We start from the raw sequence: 25,689 nt of genomic DNA on the forward strand, positions 1-25,689 counted from the left end.
TGCCCTGAAGTGCAGGCTCTGCAGCCTTTTCTGGCCCAGTAATGAGCTTATGACTCACATCTGGGCTGCAGCTTATTCAAAATCCGCCCTGACCACACATATGTCAGGAATCTGTGGGAGATATGCCGTGACTCCAGCACTCTACCTGTCACCTTCTCACAAATGCTATGGTCCATTTTGCATTCTGTTGCAGCAAAACTGCAGCCGTATACATTGGCAGACAATGAAGAAGAATTTCTCTTTGTTTGTGAACATAAAGGTTCCTGCACCCTCTTATGTTATGTGCGTGTACAGAGTAATATAGAGCTCACACTACAGCACCATAAGGTCATAAAGTGTCATTACAGCATTATTTCATTATAGATCATTTCAATATATTGTGAAAAATCATAGTCAGTCCAACTCCCAGCTGATCAGCTATTTGCAGGAGCTGCAGTGTATTAAAAAGCATGGAATCAGGAGTTTGCCGGAGTCATATTGTACCCCAATGTGTGACTAGAAAAGGTAGTGCAAGCTCAGTCCCTTTCAGGTGGACATGAAAAAGACTGCGGTACCTCTCCCAACCACTACTCTGTGTATGGAGCTGTATAGTTATGGTATATTGAGGTGGGTTAGAAGGGTTTTGGACCACTACAGGTCTGATGACCTATTCATCAATATCATCAATAGCAAAGTTCTGGACAACTTCTGTAATCTAACAAATTAATGCCAATTTGCCTGATTTGCCCATGCACAGGTGTGTTGCAGGCAAGGCTGAAGATGTCATTAAATTTTAATGGGGTGACATTGGGCTGCAATTTTAGAGGACATTCAGAGCACTTGTGGCTGTCTATAGGCAAACCTGACAAATCAGGCTCAGTCCCTGATACACTTAGAGACTGATTTAAATATCCATAAAAAGATGATTATCTCTGCATTGCTCTAGTGATTTATGGCTATACAGATGGCCATACAGACCACCTTTAACAGCAGAATATTGGAACAGATTCCCAACAAACTAGCACACCAGTATCAGAAGGCATTATTTATCCAACTTTCAGATACAGTATAAGTTATAGCACAGACTTAAAGGGTTAAATATTTGGTATTCATCACAGATAATATCTTTTGCAGGAAGAGGCATTACTAAATTTGATAGTCTGAAATGAAAACTACCATAGATTAGCACAGGGAACCAAGGTTATAGTTTAGAACCTAATCCTCTCTCTGGGCCCTACAACAAGGTTGCTTAGCTGATGGTGAAACATAAGACGTTTAGCACATTACTTTATATTTAAAGGGGTATTCCCATGACGCTTGTTTGGGGAGTCCTCTTGGGTACCCCTGACCGAAATACTGAACGCATTAAAAAGCGGTGAGCAGTGAAAGCAGACGTGTGTATTCCGTGAGTTGTCTGCACGAACCATGTGAAGAGAAAAGTACTTCAAGCACTACTTTTCTCTCCGCATGACTCGTGCAGACACTGCGTGGAAAACACACAAACCCCATTAGGGCTAGTTCACACGGGGCTCCACGTGAGCACATTCTGTTGCAGCTTTCCGCTCCGGATTAGGCCCAAATGAATGGGCCTAGTTCGGAGGGTGGTATCACAAGGCAAATCCGCCTGATGAAAGGGCAGCTCACTTCATTTTTGTTCCCGCTCATGGAAAAAAGAACATTAGCGGTCTACATAGACCTCTATTGTGAGGGGGCGGATTTTGAGGTGGATTCGGCGTCAAAATCCGCCCCCTCTTGCCCCGTGTGAACGAGCCCTTATAGTTTATGGGTCCGTGTGCTTTCACTGTTCACCGCTTTTTAATGCGTTCAGTATTCCGTTCGAGGGGTCCCGAAGAGGATTCTCCGTATGGAATATAGAACGCAGATGTGAAGCAGGCCTAGAATAATATATACTTATATGATACTGTCCTATTGAAAACAACCTGTATAAGTCATTAAAAATATAATAAAAACTTTTGCAAATATGGTATTTGCAGTATAACTGTCCTTATGAAGTGTGGCTGCCTCTTGGGGCACTCTACCTGGCACCTGGCATTATTACATGGGCACTAATAAATGTATACAATATATTCCTGCTAGTGGGAGGATACTTGTTATTTCTAACTTTCTCCTTCATGTCACAGATATTCCAGCTCAGCCCCAAGCTGATATTTAATGAAGTATATGTATCTGTATCAGTGAGGGCGCCATTTACCATGAGGCAGGTGAGCACCATGTGAGCACGGAAGTATTTGCACATCCTGGCACATGATGCCAGCTAGTCAGGCACTTGACATCAGGTCCTGCATGTTCTCCCTAAATGTCTGCTCCCGCCCTTCCTTCACTCCTCACAACATGGCTCCGCCCTGTTGGACTCCACAGCGGACAGCTCAGCCCTCCTCAGCCAGCAGCCAGCAGAGGAGTCGTGGAGAGGGCAGCAGGAGGCTTCTCAGCATGGATGAGCTGTCCTAGTGCCAGGTGTGTACTGCCATATGTCCGTGTGTACTGCGCCACTGCCAGGGCTGCCTGCCTGTGTGGTGCGACATGAACAGGATGTGTTGTAGGAAACTTCACAAAATCTGCAGGAGAGAGGAAATGCCACAAGTCCGGGCTACAGTCAGCTGGGCTGCAAGTGCTAGGTCTCTGTGAAGCTAGATGTTAGGGATATAAGGGTAATATGGCATGGGGAGCAGCCACAGGTTAGGGGGCCACCATCTTCCTTTACAATGTGTGATGCCCTTCACTGGCACCTCAGGTTTGATGCCATGCTATACAGTATCTCTTGTGCCAGCCAGATATTCCATATAGTGTGCCCTGTCTGCATTTGTGTCACTAATGTAACGCCATTTGTAATATGAAACTGTATAAGGACTTGTTCACACTCCTATCTTTTTGGCTATCCTTTAGTTTTTCGCTTTTCTAACCAACTTTAAAAAATGGCAAAGGTGTTTTAATGTTTCTGTTGGTTTTGTTTATATTGTGACGTTTTGTACGTGTGTTATTCCTGAGCATGACCCCTCCCCTCCCCCCACAAACCATACCACTTTTAGATAGAAATACCACGGATCCCCCTCCCAAAAAAAAAAAAAAAAAAAAACACCTCCAAAATGTCACAAAGAAAAACTCTTTGCAAGTTGTGTATTGACATACTACTATAGACTGCCTCTACCTTTTTTGGCTATAAAGAGCATCCTTGGGTACATTTACATAACACACTGCAAGTCTTGAACTGAAATGTCCAGTCAGGATGTAGTTGTAACTATTGAGACTGGGGTCATATATCATTTGTGCAGATTTTTTGCCCTTTTTTTGGCATGAGTTTTATATATGCCTTGGTATGCCATACACCTGGTTTTCTGAAAAAGTACAAGTGCGTCATAAATTTTGTGCAATATGTACTTAATAGACTTGTGACTCCTATGATGCGGTATAAAATGATACTCTAGATAAACCATGCCCACTCTCTCTAAAACAAAACAAAAACGTAGTAAGCGCAAACATGTTATAAATCTTACATTTACGTAGCATAATAGTTATAAAGAGGAGCAAATTTTGAAGAAAATAGGCGCAAGTGCCTTGATTACTCCCCGCACCACCCATGTCTTATATAAAGTAGGCAGGGGTCACACTACTCTTCTCTCCTATAAGGGAACTGGTGGTAGTGAACAGGGCGCTGTGGTGTCCCTCTGGATTACACACTCACATTTCCATACATTCCTGTACAGTAACCATAGACACCTGGGTAATAGGACAGATAAAGCACAGACCTATTATTTCCTGATGTATGTCATGCATTTGTTTGCATAATCCGATTATTATTACTTGTTACATTTACATATATATTTCTGCACACAGGGATCGCAGTGATGTCTGCATCAGGAACTATAAAGAACAAACAAGGATCTCAGTGTTCTTAGTAACATGGTGTCCACTACACTGTGAAGACATTTGGGATTATTTGTCTTTTGTTCCCGTGTCCCTGCCACCCCACCCATTCTGCCAAGTGGACTAGGAAAGATGACGTGCATGCCTACAAGCTGCTGCAGGTGGAATGACTGGAGACGTCACTCTCCTTATTCACCTGTTAAACAAGTCACTGAGAAAAGTTACCAGACAGGTTTCAACCAATGTGACTGAGAAGAAAGGGAGAGCAAATAAATGTGGCAGCTGAGGAGTAAGAACAGAATAAAGGAACGTGCTCTGCTCCCTCCCTGCCTAGTGAATAGTACAGTCCCGGAACTTTTACACTTTTAGAAAGTTGGAGAATAAAAGACGAACTGGATTGCTATAAATGTTGTTTGGTCTGTCCAGTATTGTTTCTGTATGTTTATCTCTGGATGACATGAGCATGTACTGAAACCATGTCTGCACAGTTAACGGAGGAGGAAAATGGGGATGAATCTATTTATGAAGAATTATGTATAGATGATGAGAATGATACATTTGTCAACAACTCTCATCCTGATACTGGGTTTACACAAAACCTGAATTTGTGGTCTAATGCTCACCCAGTTGTGTGGCCACTTCCATCTTCTGAAGATTATGAGGCACAGGCACCTCCAAGTGAGGACTCAAGTGGGAGAGGAAGCACTGATGGTGCCAACTTTCATTACCCCTTGGAAGTACGCAGCCGCACGTCATCTCTGGTGAATGGCTTACTGACAGAACTTTATGACACTTATCGTAATGGATCGGGATCTGGTCTTGGTCTATATCATGACAGTGTGGACAGCTCGACAGAGGCATCTGGGTCAGATGCTTTTCTAAGTAGGAGTAATCCTGAGTCAGGATTCTTGCTTGAGCTTTCAGAGAAAAGGAGCCGTAAGCATCAAATACAGTTCCTGAAGCAAAAAGGTAAGAGAGTATGTGTTAAATTATGTCTAGTCCTTATTCAGACATTGTGGAGAATTTATTAAAACTGGTGTTCTGTATGTCAGTCTTAATCAGTTCACCCATTGGTGCTAACTGCATCTAAAATATTAAAGGGGCTCTATCATTGGGGATATGCATTTTAAATTAAGGACACGTCGGAATAGCGTTTAGAAAGGCTATTCTACTCCTACCTCTGGTTTAGTCCTCAACGATTCTGTTTTTTAAATAAATTGCTTTTTCCATCTATGCAAATGAGGCTCAGAATGCACAGGGGGTGTTCCCCTGTGCTCCAAGCACAGCTTCCTCATGACTTGAATGCTGCCTCCTGGGACGTAGCATCATGCCACCTGTGATGTCCTAGTCCACCTAGCTCATGTAGGAATAGAATAAAGATGGCAGCCGAGCATGCACAGAGCCTACAGTTCATGCTCGGCAGCCATCTTTATTCTATTCCTATACAAGCGTACTACGCTCGTGTGCAGCACATGAGCGGCATTTCAGTCCTACTGCAGATACTGTAGCTGGGGGAATAGGAGGGCTGTTTTTTTTAACCGATCCATTAAATTATAGGCATTCTTGATAAATTCCCCCCCCTTTGCAAAGTTATTACCATATTAAGGGTCTATTGTCATACAAAAATAATAGGACCACTCCTTAAGGGGTTATCATAAAAACAATGATAGATAATTTTGCTATGACACTGTCCATTTAAATAGTTTCCAGTGATCTTTAATTCTGTGGGATTCATTTTCAATCCTACTAATATTATAAATGTGAAAGTTTGCGTGTTTGGATGTTTGTGGGTTGGGATGTTTGGATGTTTTTTCCTCTATCACGCAAAATCGGCTGTATGGATTTGCATGAAATTTGCCACATACATAGATAGGAACCCCGATTAAAACATAGGCTACTTTTTATCCCGTTAAATGACGTCACTACACGACCGCAGTGAAGGAATTTAGGTTCACACAACACTGAAGGACCTGTGATGACAACATCACAGGTCCTTCAGCCTTTCTAGGATAGGATCATGCTAAATTGTCTCATGGAAGATCAGGAAACTACAGAACATGCAGGATGTGTGTGGGCAAGAGGCGTATATCAGATATAGAGTTTCAGTGAGTACCACAGGGAATGTGTTGTTCTGCCTCTGATGCGGGAGAGGGGAGAACTTTGGCACATTTCAGCAACATCCGTTCAGCCCTTTGTAACGCACAAGCTGCTCAGACAGTCACATAATAAAACCCCTGTAATCACAATTGCTCGATGTAGCAGAGCTTACGCAGCGCTGTAGCACACCTCTATAGGCTCTCCATGTTCAAACATGTACATACAGCTGGGTATCCTATGCATATGCAGCGATGTAGCAGAGCCGAGATGCGGGAGCAGGCTGATTGAACTTTGGCACGTTTCAGCAACATCTATTCAGCCCTTTGTAACACAGAAGCTGCTCACACACTGACATAAGAACATCCCTATAATCCAAATGGCCAGATGTAGCAGAGCTTAGACAGCGCTGTAGCACAGCTCGGTACGCTCTAAATATGCAGAGATGTACATACAACTGAGTATGCTGCGCATATTCTGTGATGTAGCAAAGCCGAGACGCGGGAGCAGGCTGATCATCCACAACAGCAATTAACTAAATATAAGCGGCTCAGCGCCAACACCAACCCGCAGACGTAGTCACGGACAGATGCTAGTATAACATAAACAATACAGGGTATTGTGTGCCTAAATTATTACCCAGCTAAATGTATAAGGTGAGTGACCTTGAGGACGCATTTAGGATCTATGATTAGCTTTCTACTGGCAATAATATAATGCACTGTTAATCCAAGGTGCAATTGATCCTAGCAGGGGCGTAACTACCGTGGTAGCAGCAGTAGCAGCTGCCACAGGGCCCGGGCCATTAGGGGGCCCGGTGACAGCCGCTACCGCTGCGGTTTTTTTCAATAGGCAGTTACGGGCCCTATTCACTTGCCGATCCTGGCTGGGCCGGGATCGGCAAGTGACACCGCGGGCCCCACAGAGGCTATCATTATACTCGGGGGTCTTTGCAGACCCCCGAGTATAATGACCAGCGGATCGGGAGAGGTAATAAACATAAAAAACTGTTACTTACCTCTCCGCGATCCTGCCAGGCCTCCGTCCTACTGCTGTCTGACGTCTCTGACGTCACATGAACCCGGCATTCTTCCCGGGTCATGTGACGTCCGACGTCATTAACGAAGGACGCGAGAGGAGGACAGTACAGCACAGGAGCCGGGGAACAGGTAAGAAGCAACAGTGGGTTTTTTTTTTAATGTTTTTATTCCCGATTTAGTCTCCGATTATTATACTCTGGGGTCTGAAAAGACCCCAGAGTATAATAATTGTTTATGGGTGTCCACAGAGGGACACTATAGGGGTTAACACTGTGTGTGCAGGGGACACTATAGGGGTTAACACTGTGTGTGCAGGGGACACTATAGGGGTTAACACTGTGTGTGCAGGGGACACTATAGGGGTTAACACTGTGTGTGCAGGGGACACTATAGGGGTTAACACTGTGTGTGCAGGGGACACTATAGGGGTTAACACTGTGTGTGCAGGGGACACTATAGGGGTTAACACTGTGTGTGCAGGGGACACTATAGGGGTTAACACTGTGTGTGCATGGGACACTATAGGGGTTAACACTGTGTGTGCAGGGGACACTATTGGGGTTAACACTGTGTGTGCAGGGGACACTATTGGAGTTAATACTGTGTGTGCAGGGGACACTATTGGGGTTAATACTGTGTGTGCAGGGGACACTATTGGGGTTAATACTGTGTGCAGGGGCAAGTAAGTAAGGGACATAATAGAGTGCGGAGGAGGGGGTCAGTCGAGGTCTTCGGCGTCAGTTGGGATGGGGGGGGGGGGCCATGTCAAAAGTTCGCCACGGGGCCCCGCCATTCCTAGTTACGCCACTGGATCCTAGGTCTATGTCTCCCTTTTGATCTTTATATGGGGGGGATTTTTCTTTGTTATATGAAAGTTGAGATTTTAATGGTTTTAATTAAAGTGATTCATTTTAATGTGTCCTACACAAGGTCATAATTGCATAACTAGGATGGTAAGTTTAGACAGTGGAGGAATTTATCAAGATGTGCTGTGGCTGTGGTAAAGAATGTTATTTGTGAAAAAGTATACCCTGCCATAAACAGCAACTCATACTCCTTCCCTGTTTCCCCGAAAATAAGACATGTTCTTATAATTAATTATCTAACGAAATATATGACCTTTCTTGTTTTCGGGGGATGTTTTATGCAGCGGCTGGAGCTGGGAACAATCGGCAAACAAAGCGGGGAACAATTAGCGGAGTGCTGGCATGGCTGCCGGTTGTATGTGATCCAGAAGGTGAAGGGGGGGGGGGGGGGGGTCTTATTTTCGGGGAAACAGGGTTGTATAGGTAAAGCATGGGTTCTGGAGATTCTGACATCTTTGGTAAACCCATACTTTTTGATCATAACAGACTTCTTGCAATGTGTATATCATATGCTTTAGTATGCAGTTAAAGGTATATTCCAATCTTGGACAGATTATGCCATAAAAGCCTGATATATGTGAGTCATGTTAGAAAATGATGGGTATTATATTTCATTGCACAACATAGATATTGCATTGCATTAGGAAAAAAAAAACAGATCAGAAGATTGCAAGTTAAAGCCCTCTCAGGAGCCAAATTGTTCATTAATATAATATAATTTTAAAAAATTATATATACATTTACATATAAAAAGGGGGGGGGGAGTGTATGTTCCCCAAAATGGCATCAATAGAAACGTCAAGTCTTCCCTCAAAAATAAGCCAATGCACACTTCCGTTAATAAAAAGAAATTAAATGGTCACTAACTTTTCAGACAAGTTTGTCTAATTCATAGAGCGTGTGATTCTGAACCACAATTTACTATGATTAAAAATGCAGCTGCTTTCTGTCTGAAAAACCTCTCTAAGGGTCCATTCACACTGAGTTTTCCTTTTTCTACGAGGGGAGCCAGAAATCTCTGTGTGTATGGACCTTAAGGCTAAGGCCCCACGTTTCAGGAAAGCAGCTTTATTTATTGCATTTTTTTTTAGCCAAAGTCAGATATTTATGAGCAGAAGGTAGAAGTAGAAAAAGCTTTCTATATAGTTCCTATTCCTTTTGTGGTCACTCCTAGGTTTGGCTCAAAAAAGCACAGCAAAATCTGCAACAAAAGAAGCTGTGTTTCTGCAATGTGGGGCCTCAGCATAAGTTTCCCGTTTCCATGTGTCTTCCTTCTCGCTAATTTGCTGTTTATTCTTTTGTTACTTAGGGTAAGTTCACACAGGGCTTTTAGGACTGGATTTTGACGCGAAGGCTGCCTCAGAATCCGGTCCAGAAAAACAGCTAGCAGTGCACTGGCATCCAGTTGCGGCATTCCTCTCTGGATTAGGCCCAAATGAATGGGCCTAGTTGGGAGGGAGTGTCGCGCTGCAGCGGATTCTGCCGCGGAATCCGTGGCAAGAAAGGGCAGCTCGCTTCTTTTTTCCACCAGCAGCAAAAAAACGCTAGTGGAAAATAGAAGTGAACTGCTCCCATTGAAGTCAATTGAAGGCGTTTCTTTGGAGCCGGATTCTGGGTCAAAATCCGGTCCAAAAATGCCCGTGTAATCAGCCTAAGGAAGTCTGTCCCTATATAAATTCCATTCTGTCTTGCTTATTTCTGTAAGTGTAAGGGGACTTCCTTTTCTCTCTTCACACAGTGACTGGAGGAAGGAAGTTGATTCTCCTCACAGCTTGCAATGTAAGAAAAGTCTTCTATGTTCTCGCACTTAAAAGTAGTTTAGTCATCAAGGCCTAAATCAGGCCTGTGACTAAAAGGTTAAGGGAACAGCGTAAATCTGTTGAAGAGAGATTCTCATCTTAGACATATCCAGAATTCGCGATGATATGTAAGCAGAGGTCTGCTGCCTCCTCCTATCCTCCTCACTGTAAAATGACAACTTCCTCGATATACATCATTGATTAGGGAGGAGAAGTCCAGAGTATTGTCTATACACTGTCATTAGACAAAGCTACAAAGGGTGTTTTTTTAGATATGTGTAAATAAAGCTAATTCATGCAATAAAAAAAAATCTATGAATCTTTCTAACATACAGTATAATTAGAGATGTTATTTAACCTATACAACCAATCCAGTATACTAAATGGTAATTTATCTAATAAATACAAATGATCACAAAGTCCAAAAATAACTTTTTCATAATCATATTGTGCAGGACATGATTTAAAACCACATTAAAATCCCATAAAAACAACGAATAGAAAAAGCTCTTCACTGTCAGAAGGGCGTTTCTGACCATTAGACAGGAACGGCCTTCTTCATGGTAGCGTCTATTGCGCTGTACTGTGAAAGCGGAGAGGAACGCTCCCCTCCCCCCATCCTCACCGCTCAGCATCATGGCTGGGCGGTAAGGAACTCCCCCTCTCACAGTACATCGCAATAGACGCAACTGTGAGGAATGGCATTCCTGACTCACTGTCAGAAATGCCCTTCTGACAGAGCTACGGTACCGGCACCTTTAGCTCTTAACCAGGGCACAGAACGTGAACACCGATAGTGCGCTGATAGTGTCTTTCTAGCGGTGTATTACACCGCATGTGCCCCAGGAGGAGAGGAGGAGGAACTCTGATTTCTTACATTTCACAGTCATTTTTTTCTTTGTCTTCAATTTAAAGGGGCTCTATCACTAGGAAAAGTCATTTTTAACTAATCACACCTTTGCATAGCCTTTAGAAAGTCTATTTCACACCTACCTTTAGTATGTAGATTGCCTCAGTGGTTTCTGAATATGTCCGTTTTTATTCATATGCTAATTAGACTGGTGCACGATAGATGGTGCACACCTCTCCTAATGTTTTCTATGGGAGACTGATGATGATGATGATGTCTCAGCTTCCTGTTTTCTTCACACACATAGAAGATAATAGGAGAGAGGAGGCTGCTGGGAACTTCCTGAAATGGCTGGAAGCTCATTAGCATATTAATAAAAACGGACTTATTCAGAGACCACTGAGGCAATCTACATACTAAAGGTAAGTGTGGAATAGACTTTCTAAAGCCTATGCAAGGATGTGATTAGTTAAAAATGACTTTACCTAGTGATAGAGCCCCTTTAAGATGTAGAGCAAAATATAGCTGACATCCTGTACAAACAACACCGCACTTAACCACAGGCTGAGTGAAGTATTGCAACTTTGCTGCAAAACAGAGCCAAGCTGCCATAACTCGTACAACCAGTAGACCTGTGTGGCGCTTTTTCAGGAAGAGCAGCCAGAAGTTTTCTAACCCAGAAAAACTCTTGTAATTGCGATTATTGTGTAGGCAGCTGGAGACCTATCAAATATCCCAGGGAATTTCTCGTGAAACTGCATATAAGGTACCTGTGTGTGTTACTATACACTGATTTATAGGCCGGGGGAGCTGCTCCGGTGTCGTCCTAGCACGGTCCAATCCTACTGCTCAGTCTTCTTGAAGTGAAATTCCTTGCCAGCTTTGAGGTTCCCGTTGGAACACAACAATGGATCAGCAGGACCAGACCATGCTAAAAGGCACCAGTGACAGGTGAGAGTGATTCCCCCCCCCCCTCACCAAACACCCCAAAATTTTTGTTTTGACGACCCCTTTAACTACTTTAGGCCCTTTCTGAGCCTTGTCCAACACAAGTGGACTTTATAACTGAGGAATATAAGTTCACGTGGTCTTGATCATAGTCAGCATTAGGTTAAAACTAAAGCATTTTGGTCTTTTGTAGAAAAGTGGAGTAAAAAACACTGTTTTGCAGTCTAAACAGCTAGTAATGAATAGTAGTATGAATGGTAGTAATGAACAATGACAGTATAGTTACTATGTGGTTAATAAAACACTAAAACCACTAAATATCATTAAAACTGTTGCAATGGCCATTCAGGAATAACCAGATCGGGCTTGTAGAGGGAGCCAAAGCAAGATATTCAGGGTAACCCTCAGGAGCTAACTACTGTGCTGCTCCTCTATTTGGCTCAATGCATTTTATCTCTTATATCTAATAAACATAGATATCAGATTCCCCCTCTAGACTGAATATGAGAGAGTGTTGGAGATAATGTCTAGCTCCATCTATAGAAAGCTAGAGATTAAATAAACCTAACATGTTTCTTCAACAGTATTTCCTCTGCTTTATCAGTGGTGTCTGTGTATGGCCACTAACTTTTCAGACAACTTATGCTCAATTCAACGAGTACCCCAAACTGAACATAATTGTCACTCCTAACTGGTGTTCACTAGTGGTTTTTAGGTATTGTCCACCCTAGGTAATATGTCCTTGGTGCTGAGATGGGAATGTAATAGGTGGACGGGTCCAGCAGAGCCTTCACATTATCTCTGCAAAGGCAATTCTCTCCTCACAGCTCTGTCACTGGACATAGGGAGGTTTTTTTATAAGTGTTGGTGACAAGCAGGAAAGACATGCAAATTAGTCAGCTCTTCTCCCTCAGAATGGGGATGCGACAAGAGAGCGGTAGGACCGCAGGCATCATTTAGTCTATACAGTACATTGCATATGTAAGATCTCTCCATATAGCGACATAACTAGCATGAAAATATATAATGCATTGACAATCGGATGAGTCTTTGAGCATACTCCTGAGCTTCATGACAAGTGTTGCTCAGTAAACTACCGCCAGATGGCTACACCGTATACCTGCCCTTCAGCTTTGAGTAAACAACAATTCCAGGTGCAAGCAAAATGGGCCGATTACCCAGAAATATAGAATATTTGAACACTATTGAAAGGTCAGGCTTCAACAGAGTGATATCCGCAGGAAGACGTTGCATGATTTGTAAGCACAGATAGCCTTGAAATGTATTTATTAATGCTGTAATTTCTCCACGCTCTGCTGGCACTGATGTATGGCTGCACAGTAGGGTGGGGGTGGGGGGGAGATGCTGACTATTTATAATATTAACCACACCCCCACAAGCTGCCAGAATCATCCAATCACAGCATGCCTCCTGACTCAGTGATTCACCTGCACCCCTCCCTGCTTCAGCCTGCAGCGGCCTCACTCTGCACAGAGCGTCCTGGGTTACCTTGGAAATCACATAGCAGATTATGAGATCAATGCAAGTAAACATTACAAGGACACAGAGATGAGACACTAATGAAATATTTATAACAGAAAAGAATGCCCAGCGAAGGGTCAGAACAGAAAGAAAACAGAAAGGGCTCATAGTAGTTGTCAGAATAATGAGCACCCAGATATTCTCTTCATACATAAAACTACGGTAATTGTAAACAGGCAACGTTGACTACATAACACCCTATACCTGGTCTAATAATAAACCAAGGTGGGGGGTTGCAAATACCTTAATACATTCAATAGTCTTGCTTTAAATTCTGTCAAAGTCTGTGGCAGAAGATTCCCAACAGATAAACGACAGCTCACGTTACGTCCAACATTAACGTTCTAGTAGAACTCTCCAAAAATAGTCACTTGAGAAGTTGGGTCAGTGATTGTAGACGTTAAAATAAAACAGGCGAAGAGATGTTACTATTTAATCCACATGGATTGACAGTTTTAAAGGTAAAAATCCAATGTGCTTCAATTTGGAGCTCTTTCCTTTTTAAAGTCCCCTCCCCTTTGAGGAAAGTAGTCACTATCATGGTGCGCCCAGATGTGGTGTACCACTGGGCTCTCAGTGTTATGTCCAGTGTCATTGATGTGAGCCTTCACCCTTCTACTGAATTTCCTAAAAGCTTTACCTACATATTGGGAGCCACAACAATAGGTATTAAGGTAGATCACACCGGATGTTTTGCAGTTGATGAAACCCTTGTTCCTAAAGCACTTTCTTGTCTGGGAACTAGTAAAGGACCTGCTCACCAGAATGGAACTTGAGGCCCTGCCAATGCCACTTCTGAATATGCCCATATGCCAGTTGATGTCAACCGTAACAGACACGCTCAACCACAAGTGACGAATAACTGTGAGCTAATTGGTCCCTCAAATTGGGTACCCAACTCACTTATCCTGATTTACCATGAAGACACCCAGAAACTCTGGAGTATCCCTTTTGATTTTGACAGTCCCCTTGGGCCTGCGATCTTGCAGATTCAGGAGTTGTTTTCTGTGCACAGAGAAGGCATGTTGATATACTTTATTCAATACCCATCTAGGTGAGAACCTGTTTCTCTAATCCAAGGGCACTTTTTAGTAGTCTGACAGATTGCAATTCCTGTCAATATGCCTTTCTGCAATGCCAACTGTCCCACTGTCATTTATGTTTTGTGCCCACACAAACTTGGTATAACAAATGGTACAACATCCTTTTGTTCTATTACAGAGGATAAGCAGAACATTAATGAACCTGAGCCATAGAAGAATGGTTGATGTCCATTTTTCAATCTCCTTAGAGAACACAATTTCCGGTGGGAGAGAGATTGGGATAAGGTGGGACACATGGGCTGCCAATGAGCTGGTGGATAAAAAATAAAGAAGTTGTCCTCCAAAGCAAACTCAGGAGCTGAATGACAAACTGATTATGTAGATAAGGGGGTTACTCCTGAATCTGAAGAAGTCTCCCACTGCCCCAAACCCCTGGTTACGAGGGATGGAGCTGTAGAGAGCCTCCACGTCCTGTCCAGACTTGCTTCTGTGGAGACCTGGACACCCTCCGGCCTTTTGAGGACATCCATTGTATCTTTCGTGTACAATGGTAATGTCACCACAAAAGGTCAGACTCATAGACTCACATTTTGAGAGATACTTTATACTCCAGCTACAATAGGTTAACCTTCAAGAGGGATAGATCCTTGTGAATCTTCTGTAATAAGCAATTAGTGGCACTAATTGGATGTTGTGGAGTGAGGGAACTAAACCCTCACTTTCATAAAATATCTGAGCCTTAATACCTCATAATAAGATAAGATAATAATAGTCCCACCATGGGGAAGTTCAGTGTGTTGCAGCAGCATAGATAATATAATAATACAAAATACAAACAAAAAAGCTCCACGGTAGAGGCACTACAGTGACAGTAGGTACAGATTAAAAGGTAAAGGTAAAAAATAGTAGAAGGGATATCACAGATTTAGGATCTTTCATTTCTCTGTGTGGAATGATGTGGTATCATCTGATCCATGACAACCATAATCTTCCCCTTGTCAGAGGGTTTGTTTGTTAAAATTTTCATGAAAACCTGAACTGTGTGTTCATGAAATATTTAAATATCTTCAGGGCCTTGCTGGGCCATCTGTTCCATGGCTATATCAGACTTTATACGTGGTGTTCTATCAGTTTTATTTTTGCTGATAATATCCCCATTATGGTTAGAGCACATTTTACATTTGTCTGTAAGGCTGTGGGTGTGTACAATAAGGAGCCGCCCCTTCTGCCCATTCATTATTACTGTTACTGGTTTATTTATGTGTCATTCTGCCAGGAGTAACTGAACAAGAGCAAAAACATTTGAAGAATTGAAGAACATTAAACTGCAAATACATGTAGACATGATGCAGCTAAAAAAAGATCCCCGATACCGGAAAAGAGCAATCTGTGAGCACAGTCATGAAAGCTGCTTGCTGTCTGTGAATAACATCCCATCTGTAATCATATAAGTAGCCAGAAGTAGATGCAAGAACATAAGTAGTCTTTTCCTACCTTGTAAGCTATGAGACATTCAGTCCAGTGCACAGAGAAAGCTGTTTGTAGATGTGTGCTGTGAGGAAAATCAGCCCTTCCTCTCTCCATTCACTGAAATCAGCAGAGAAAAAAGTACTTTTCTGTCTGCTGTTTAAGCAGAATCCTGGATGGAGATGAGCAAATGCTAGTGCGGACCAAATATATGTACGTGATGAAACGTCAAATGTGGAGATTGCACATGACATGAAACCTCTATGCGTTGTGCTACTCCCTGGCTTTGGCATGAGGTATTTGTTTTTCATGCATAGTTTATCATCTTTAACTGGTATATAATTGTATATTTTGAGCTTACTAGGACTGGAAAACTTGGAGGCACCACTCAGTGCAGAACCGAAAACTAGCTGCAGCTTCCTAACTTTACTTCTTAAATGGAGAATCTTATGACAGTATATTGTAGGCAAAGGATATTAGCTTATTCAGAGATGTGTCTGGTTGATACTGAGCAGTTCCTGAGGAAAATAGCTGTAATTACTGCCTAAGTGCTTTACCCTTCCTAATCACGGTACTAGAACGCTATGGGAGAACTGCAAAATGTACATGGGGAACACATTGTAAAATATCTTCAGGATTCAGATTTTATATACCATGCTTATTATTCACCTTGTAACGGGTATTTTGGAGCAAAATAAATTAAATAAAGGCAGTCAATAGTTGACAATAAGTAATAAATAAATAATTACATAAAATGGAGTGCCACTCACCCTTTTTTAGCTTCCTTTGTTCCTGCGTTGAGCCTCTGGTTGTTTCCTGCATTCTTATTTTTTAGTGCTCCAGCGACTCCTGCAGATCAGCTGTTCTTGGAGCAGATTCCAGTAATGTTTACATGCCTTACATTGTAGTTGCAGTATTAGTTACTGCAGTGCTGTTCCATAGACTTCATTGGGACACCGCTGAAGTACCTAAACCTGCCGCTACAAATAGTACAGTGATTGAGTAGCATAGCTCTTGACATGTAAACATTTCCAGAAGCATCACCTTACAAGAACAGCTGATCTGTGGGGGTACTTGGTGTTGGACACCCACAGAGCTACCCTCTTAAGGATAGACAGGTCATCAGTATTAATAAATTTGATTAACCGTTTTAACTTTTTATTGACCAGCATATATTTGGACAACCTTTTTCATTACGTGTGCTTATTCTAAGTATTAGTGCATGTGAATTTCTTGACATGCAGCTGTTAATACATACAAATGCCCTTTTAAAGCATCAGCCTTTCATCTACATTTTGGTGATGCTTAGATATGCAAATATGCTCAAAAACCAGACCTTGAGGTTTACTAAGAGTCCGTTTTGAATGCTGGCTTTGATAACTTTGCTGTTTCTGCTATTTTGTGTATTTATCCTTTAGTAACTAGTAGTAGATAGACTAAAGCTGAGTTACAATGTATTACTATGGTGTTAGTCCCGAAACGCTAGGAAATAACCTTCACTACAGAACAGTAGTAGTATATTATTTTTTGTTTTTTTCTTTGTGTGAGATATTCCTGTAACCATGACCTCAGATAATGTAACATATGGTGGCCTTCCAGACAAGAAGCCTTGATAAGTCTGATAAGGTTGTGTACTTAGAGGAATTACACGTAATGGATGAGCATATTATTATTATTATTATTATTATTTATTTATTTTTTTTTTTTTGTAGATTGTGAGCCCACGTGGGGCTCACAATGTACATTTTTTTTTTCCCCTATCAGTATGTCTTTTTTGGAGTATGGGATGGAAATCCACGCAAACACGGGGAGAACATACAAACTCCTTGCAGATGGTTTTTTGCCCTTGGTGGGATTTGAACCAAGGACTCCAGCGCTGCAAGGCTGCAGTGCTAACCACTGAGCCACCGTGTGGCCCCGGATGAGCATATTATGTACCACATTTATGTTACAGATTGGGGCAGATTTTTCAAAACCAGCATTTTCTATGTGGTATTGATATCCCCTGCACAGCTTACTTTATCACAAGGACCAGGGGTAGGGAACGTACGGCTCTCCAGCTGTTGCAAAACTACAACTCCCAGCATGCATACTTGCTCTGCTGTTCTTGGAACTCCCATGGAAGTGAATGGAGCATGATGGGAGTTGTAGTTTCACAGCAGCTGGAGAGCCGAAGGTTCCCTACCCCTGACAAGGACCATATTAAATCCTAAATTAAGTGTATCCTTTGGCAGTCTATACGCTTAATATGAAAACGAAATAAAAAGAGACCGTACCGTGCAGGTACCTAGTGCATTACCCAGCGTAAGCACTCTCACCAAACCAACAATAATTGTTGGTCATGCCATGAAGAAGGATCTAATCCGAAACGCGTAGCATTGTTACCAGCGATACGCTGAGTCTGCCGATGCAGATATTGCATGTACATGGACAAGAATTTTTATATATGAAGCAATAAAAGTTTGAAGTTTTTATTGTATCCGGAGAGTGCTGGAATTTCTTTGTTTTTCTGAACAATAATTGTGCTCACCTCGGGGGGGGGTTGTGAGTGCGTTACAACTTCCTTATTGCAATGAATAAAATAGGGGTATACCTCTTATGTATGGTATTCGCAGGATCCACAAACCTGATTTCCTTTTTTTCATGCTTTTTAAGCTGGGTTCACACTAGCGTTGGTGTCCGATGCTAATGTCCGCGCAAGATTTTAGCATCGGACACTAGCTGTAGGATTTAGCTGTCCGTTTGAAAAATCGGGCATCTTTGTAAACGGACACTTAAAGAGGACCTTTCACCACTTTTGGGCACATGCAGTGTTATATACTGCTGGAAAGCTGACAGTGCGCTGAATTCAGCGCACTGTCGGCTTTCCCGATCTGTGCCCGGTGTAAAGAGCTTACTGTGCCGGTACCGTAGTGCTCTATGGTCAGAAGGGCGTTTCTGACCATTAGCCAGAGACGTCCTTCTGCCTCGCGGCGCCTATCGCGCTGTGCTGTGGAGCCGGGAGGAACGCCCCCTCCCTCTGCTCACACAGCTCGTCCATAGACGAGCATTATCAGGAGCGGGAGGGGGGAGTTCCTCCCCGCTCCACAGCACAGCGCGATTGGCGCAGCGAGGCAGAAGGACGTCTCTGGCTAACTGTCAGAAACGCCCTTCTGACCATAGAGCACTACGGTATCGGCACCGTAAGCTCTTTACACCAGGCACAGATCGGGAAAGCCGACAGTGCGCTGAATTAAATTTTACATCTGGACGTCTCCTGGATCCTTGGCCAGTACGAGCGGAATTTTTTACATTTTCTTCATGTTGTTCCACACTACATGATGTCCCATTTAAAATAATGCAAATTGTAAACGGACACAGCTAGTGTCCGATGCTAAAATCTTGCGCGGACATTAGCATCGGACACTAGCTGTCGGACATCGACGCTAGTGTGAACGCCCCCTTCAAGGTTAAAGTTAAGTTTAATGCTGCAGTAACCACACACGGGAAACAGCAACAGCAGTGATCAAACAAACAAAAACAACGGAACAAAAACAACCCCTACTATATGTATTAATTGTTTTTACACTTAATTATTTAACTATTTTAGTCTTGTTCATCAATTGTGGGTGGGGGAATTTATCAGGGGCTAGGGTCTCAGTGTGATCTGTCATATTGGGCACTAAAAGATCTTATATCTGTGGAATGGCTTGTTGCCTTTTTTTTTTTTTCTTTTTTAACTCCAAATCCAGAATGACTGTGCCTATTAAATGATGTATATCATTGGGCTGTACAAACCTGCTGATGGGTTCTCTTGTAAAGAGTTTGTTTGTACACAAAAAGAAGCCACAAATGTTCTAGAAAAAAAAAATGTAAAAAGTTAGTCGTAACAATACAGGTAACATTCCATTTTGTCTGTTCGGTGAACGCTATTAAAAAGAAAAGTTTGCAAGCAAGTTGTGAAAATGCAGTTTGTTTGTTTTTTCCAATTCTGCCCAGTTCTGATTTTTTTTCCTGGTTCCCAGTACATTGTACAGAATAATAAATGGTACCATTCTGAAATACTACTTGTCATGCAAAAATAAAGCCTTTATATCACTACATAAATGAAAAAATGAGAAGGTTATGGCTTTTTGAGTGCAGGGAGTAAAAAAAAACCGTAAAGGCAACAATGAAAAATGTCTGCATCACATAAGGGTTAGTGTATGTGTACAAGTAGTTGACATGTAGAATTTGTTTATAATTGTCTGCATTTGGTATTCACAGATTGCAATGAATTGAGAGCTATAAGAGAAGAACTTAGACGTCGAAATGGAGTTCAGTCTGCCAAGCTACTTCGCCAACTGAAGCAGAAGGATAGGCTTAAGCACAAAGTGCAGAAGAATTGCGACATTGTCACTGCGTGCCTGCAGGCAGTCTCACAGAAGCGTCGTAAGTATTTACCATGAAGAAGCGTACTAGATATGATTTAAGAAGCTGTGATGTATGAAATGTGTTTTAGAACTGTGTGCAGGAGGGTGTGAGGATATGACGGTCTGTGAATCCATGCACCACTATATGTGGCCAGATTCAGGAAATATGTCCTGGAAGCCATTCTTCTAGTCGGGTTGCTTCCTTATGAGGCTTCATACACTTCTGTCAGCACTGTAGAAGTCAGAAGTTGTAAGTTCCTGGCATGTAACTGTGCGTGAGCTCTAACCTAAGCACAGTTATTTGCTGCTTTCTTTTAAAACTTTTTTTTTTCTAAAAACATATGGCGTCTTAATATACTACTTTGAAAATTTTATTTATTTTTTATTAATGCCCTCTCTTTGTTTCATTGACATGCAGCACGGCATTATATTGTCTTAAGGTACAGTACATTGGCAGAGAATGCATGACATTGTATCACTGTTTTTCTGATATTTCAATCTATGCTTTCTATTACAAGTTAATACATATCTGCAATGCCTTGAATCTTTTGTTTGTATTCCAATTTCATATGGTAAATGAAACTGTTTGATGGCCATTGTGGAAGCTTCTAGGGAAAGTATGAGGGTGACCTTCTGTCTCTGTGTGAATACAGCCTGAATGTGTTTTTTCACCTGTGATAGGATACTTGGTTGATATTTGTAGGGCTACTCTTACATACCCAGCAGAGGCGTAACTATAGGGGTGGCAGCAGTAGCGCCTGCCACAGGGCCTGTGACATTAAGGGGCCTGGAGGGCCCCTGATTGACTGACTTTTTTTTTTTTTTTAATAGGCCGTTACCTGCTGGTAGGTTACGGTCCTATTTACTTACTGATACTCGCTCCTGCTTGCGGCCGCCGGTGCTTCCCCTTCTATGGAGGCATCTATGATTAGAAGAGGGGATCGGTAAACAAGGCTGTGGGCCCGCGAACCCCACAAACACCCCGATCATTACACTCTGGGTGAGGGGGGTGGATAGGAGAGGTGTGGGAACATAAAAAAAACCTCACTGTTGCTTACCTCACCTGCGCTCCGGAAAGGCTTCAGGCCTATTTGGTGACGTCACAGACGTTACATGGCCTTGGCCTGCATCTGCCCATGTCAAATGTTTGCCTTGGGGCCCAGCCATTCCTAGTTGCGTCACTGATGCCCAGGGCATAATCAGTTAAAAGTAACTGTTTGCCATCACAGTTTTTGTCCAATTATCCTTACACTTACATCATGGTCACCAATCCAATACTTCACGTGTCTACTATGGAAAAAACCAATGTGCACTTGAGGGCAGGGTTCACACATTCTGGACGCTGTACGGGATCCTTTGGCTGCAACAAACATCATGTGCTTTTAATGTATAGGTGGCCATAGACCTATATTTGTTGGCCAAAATGGTGTATTTAGATTTAGAATGATGTATTAAGAAAAGAAACAAAATGCCTAGTTCTGCCATAACTTCCTGTGTTATTTACTTGGTGGAGCAGCTGTTTCCTGCTAGCTTTAGAGCAACCCTGTATTGCTCTTTTTTATGATGATTATCTCCCAACCATCTAAACTGGTATACAAAACGCCAGGAAGGTTCTGTAAAGTACCTGAGGGGCAGCGTGGTAGAGTAGTCAGTGGTTAGCTCTGCAGCCTTGCAGCGCTGGAGTCCTGGGTTTGAATCCTACCAAGGACATCATCTGCAAGGAGTTTGTATGTTCTCCCTGTGTTTGCGAGGATTTCCTCCCATACTTCAAAGACATACTGATAGGGAAAATGTACATTGTGAGCCCCATATGGGACTCACAATCTACATAAAAAATAAATAAAAAAATAAAGTGCAAATCTGTGTCGGGGGCAACACAGTGGCTCAGTGGTTAGCACTGCAGCCTTGCAGCGCTGGAGTCCTGGGTTCAAATCTCGCCAGGAACAACATCTGCAAGGAGATTGTATGTTCTCCCCGTGTTTGCGTACATTTCCTCCCATTCTACAAAGACATACTGATAGGGAGAAAAAAATGTACATTGTGATCCCAATATGGGGCTCGCAATCTGCATTAAAAAAACAAAAAAAAACAAAAAAAAAAACAAATGTTTGTGTCCAGGAATGGTTCCATCTTGCCTCTCTATGGATGCAGTACAGTGTCTGTAAGGAAGATGAAAAGTGGTTAATAGAGAGAGTATTGATGATATAAACCTTTCTTCGAACTCCTAAGGCAAAGCACTCAATGAATATCTTGTGCAAAAAGGGGACTGAAAAATGATCAAGGACTGCCGCTAAAAATTCAGAAAGTATACATGGTGCAAGTGAGACATGAGCTAGATGCTGGTGATGGTGTGGTTTCATGCCAGATATAACATCTAAGGTTACTGTAACACTTTTCTATGAACTGTGAGATTCCTACTAAAGTGTTGCCACAAATTAATTTAATTTATTCAGAAAAGTAAATCTCTGCTGAAACCTGGAAGTGTGAATTGTCTCTCCATATCTTAGCACTGGATCTGTGTGTGTAAAGCTTGACACTTCCCAAAATTAACAGGTCTTAAATAAAATTTTGATCTGCAGCGTATTTCCATAGTGTCTGATTTAGGATACATCCACATAAGTTGACTCCACTGCTGAATTTTCGCAAATGCAGCAGTGAGTCTGAAACGGCTGCAACACAACCCAAATAGGATGTGTTTTGTAGCGCCATTCCTGTGGAATTGTAGCAATTCTTCCACTGCTTTCAGCCTCTGCATGAAGGCTTCTACATCCTACACGTTTGGACAGAACTTCTTTGTCAAGTAAATAACAATAACACCATCACCACACCGCCATCTGTACAGTCTCTCCCCTCACCTTCTGTCTCTATCCTTCTTCCCTCATAGATTGTAAGCCCTTGCGGGCAGGGCCCTCTATCCCACTGTGCCAGACGGTCACTGTTAGTATTATATTTGTCTGTATATTTTGTATACTGTATGTAAACCCCAAATGTAAACATAAACTAGAGAGTCTAAAGATACTCCAGATTTGCATCAGCCATTATGATAAATCTGGCAAATTTTCAGACCGTCTAAGTTTATACAACCTTTTAGTTGACTGTCTTTGAATACAAATCTGGAGTATCAGTGTGCCACTGCATCACACTGCACAAAAGATGTGTCAGGTTTACAAGTGTCTAGTAATAACCATGTTAGTAAATCTGGACCAGAGACATTATTTCTTCTTCCTCCACCACAATTTTGCCTACTTTGCTCTGGGACACGGCCATCCCTCTAGAAGGGCTTCTTTATCCTCTATTACATAAAAACGCAGTATCAAGCTGCAAAGTATTTTAATGTTATGTACATTACAGAAATGTATGTTTGCTCATGGGATAAGGCTTTTGCCTTCAACATTTTGTGTGTTTTGTTCACAGATATATTTTCTAACATCAGCTAGATGCTTGTCATGCAGTACATCACGATGGAGTAGGGTTTTTTTCTTAACCAGCTTTGTGCCTTTTTTTAAAGAGGACCTTTCACCATATCTGGGCACAGGCAGTGTTATATACTGCCAGAAAGCTGACAGTGCGCTGAATTCAGCGCACTGTCGGCTTTCCCGATCTGTGCCCGGTGTAAAGTGCTATCGGTCCCGATACCGTAGCGCTTTACAGTCAGAAGGGCGTTTCTGACCATTAGCCAGGAACGTCCTTCTGCCTCGCGGCACCAATCGCGCTGTGCTGTGGAGCGGGGAGGAACTCCCCCCTCCCTCTCCTGATAATGCTCGTCTATGGACGAGCTGTGTGAGCAGAGGGAGGGGGCGTTCCTGCCCGCTCCACAGCACAGCGCGATAGGCGCCTGCGAGGCAGAAGGACGTCTCTGGCTAATGGTCAGAAACGCCCTTCTGACCATAGAAGAGCTACGGTACCGGGCCGTAAGCTCTTCACACCGGGCACAGATCGGGAAAGCCGACAGTGCGCTGAATTCAGCGCACTGTCAGCTTTCCAGCAGTATATAACACTGCATGTGCCCGGATATGGTGAAAGGTCCTCTTTAAGAGATTGTCTCACAAAAACATGTAAGAGAAATGTATGTATAGTTTGGCCCCTGCATGCAGGGTTTTTCTGTCCGCTTGAGAAGTCGGACATCTTCACTTGCAGACAGGAAAGGACGGGCACGGAGTGCAAAAGAACGCACCCGATGCCCATTCAAGTGAATGACAGGTGTCACGGACACAGCTGGTGTCCGCTCCTAGTGTCCGTGACAGATTTTGAGCGGACACTACATGTCGGACACCGACGGTAATGTGAACGCTCCCATAGCGTGTTTAGCTGCCAGATCATACTTTACTTTTGTACTTGCTTAAAGGTACAAAAACAAATGAAAAGGTAATTGCTACCCCCTGGCTAGGCAAGCTGACAGCCTGAACAGGAGGGCAACATGCCTTATGCTTTCCCCCTTACTGCTTCCTCCTCTCCAACTGTATTCACATGGTCCAAGAGAGAGAGGGGTTACATGAAGCAGCAATGTAATAAACATTAGAAAGAAGCCTGTGCAAAGCAAATATGCCTGTAGGGCCGGCTTAGGTTCTGGTGCCGGAGGTTGGTGACCCCCTGCCCTACACAATAATGGAGACATTCAATGTATAACACAGTAATGATGCCTTCTTAGTTCCCACGACAGATTGTTTTGTCCTGTCCTCAAGTGGTCGCTCATAGTATTGTAGCGCAGACCATGGTATAATTCCATCTTGGTGGCCCCACCCAATCTAATGCCCCCTCAAGTGGTCCTCCCACATAATATAATGATACCTCAAGTGACTCCTACATAATTCCATATAATAGAATGTCCCCTTAGTGGCACCTATATGATCTGACTCTTTAGTGGCTTTCACATATTCTGATGTCTGATCAATATAATTTATAAGACATAAGTTATACTCCTGTATCCTTCTTCCCATGGAGCTGTCCGCAGACTGTGGCCGTATTGATGTCTCCAATTTGGCATTTATCTCCATGCCTCAGACTACCCTAGTGCTAGAGCATTGAGCTGAGGGCTCTATGCTCCACTATTGTATTCACCTCCTTAGAATATAGATAGTGTTGAAATGGGGAATATTTGGCTGGCCAGAACAGCTGGGCAGTACCTGAAATGTGGGACTGTCATACTTGACCTGGGTTGTTGGACTATACGCCCCCTACTGCTGTGTATGTAGTGCAGTGGTCCAGCACTGTGTGTATAGGAGGAGGGGGCAGTGTGAGCAGTCAGATGGGTGGTAGGAGAGGTATCAGGGCAGACCCTCCTGCTGTGTATGTAGTGCAGTGGTCCAGCACTGTGTATACAGGAGAAGGAGGCAGTGTGAGCAGTCAGATGGGTGGTAGGAGAGGTATCAGGGCAGACCCTCCTGCTGTGTATGTAGTGCAGTGGTCCAGCACTGTGTATACAGGAGGAGGGGGCAGTGTGAGCAGTCAGATGGGTGGTATTAGAGGTATCAGGGCAGACCCTCCTGCTGTGTATGTAGTGCAGTGGTCCAGCACTCTGTATATCAAATCAAATCAAAAAAGCTTTATTGGCACGTCCGAATAGATATTTGGCATTGCCAAAGCTAGTAGAGTGGGGGGGGGAGTTGGACTCGGGTGGGTGAGTGGTGGGGGTGGTGTGGGTGGTTTGGGGTATAACCGTCCATGGAGTCTCATCTTCCTCTTCGTTGGTGACCGTTATATGGGGAGGTGGGGCGGGGCGGTTGGTTTGGGGTATAACAGTCCGTGGAGTCTCATCTTCCTCTTCGTTGGTGACTGCTATATGGGGAGG

General features: G+C 43.0%; 1 protein-coding gene across 2 annotated transcripts in view; it reads left to right on the plus strand.

Annotated features, from left to right (window-relative positions):
* Positions 1-2,386: 2,386 nt before the first annotated feature.
* Positions 2,387-25,689, plus strand: part of TBC1D30 (TBC1 domain family member 30) — an 80,151-nt gene continuing 56,848 nt past the window's right edge. For both annotated transcript variants that reach the window (XM_075274443.1, XM_075274444.1), the window contains exons 1-3: positions 2,387-2,454; positions 3,832-4,830; positions 19,756-19,920. In XM_075274443.1, the coding sequence (XP_075130544.1) occupies positions 4,338-4,830; positions 19,756-19,920 (658 nt within the window). In that variant the 5' untranslated portion in view covers positions 2,387-2,454; positions 3,832-4,337. The remainder of the gene's footprint in view (positions 2,455-3,831; positions 4,831-19,755; positions 19,921-25,689) is intronic.

The sequence above is a fragment of the Leptodactylus fuscus genome, chromosome 5 (assembly GCF_031893055.1).
Source record: "Leptodactylus fuscus isolate aLepFus1 chromosome 5, aLepFus1.hap2, whole genome shotgun sequence".
Taxonomy (NCBI): Eukaryota; Metazoa; Chordata; class Amphibia; order Anura; family Leptodactylidae; genus Leptodactylus; species Leptodactylus fuscus.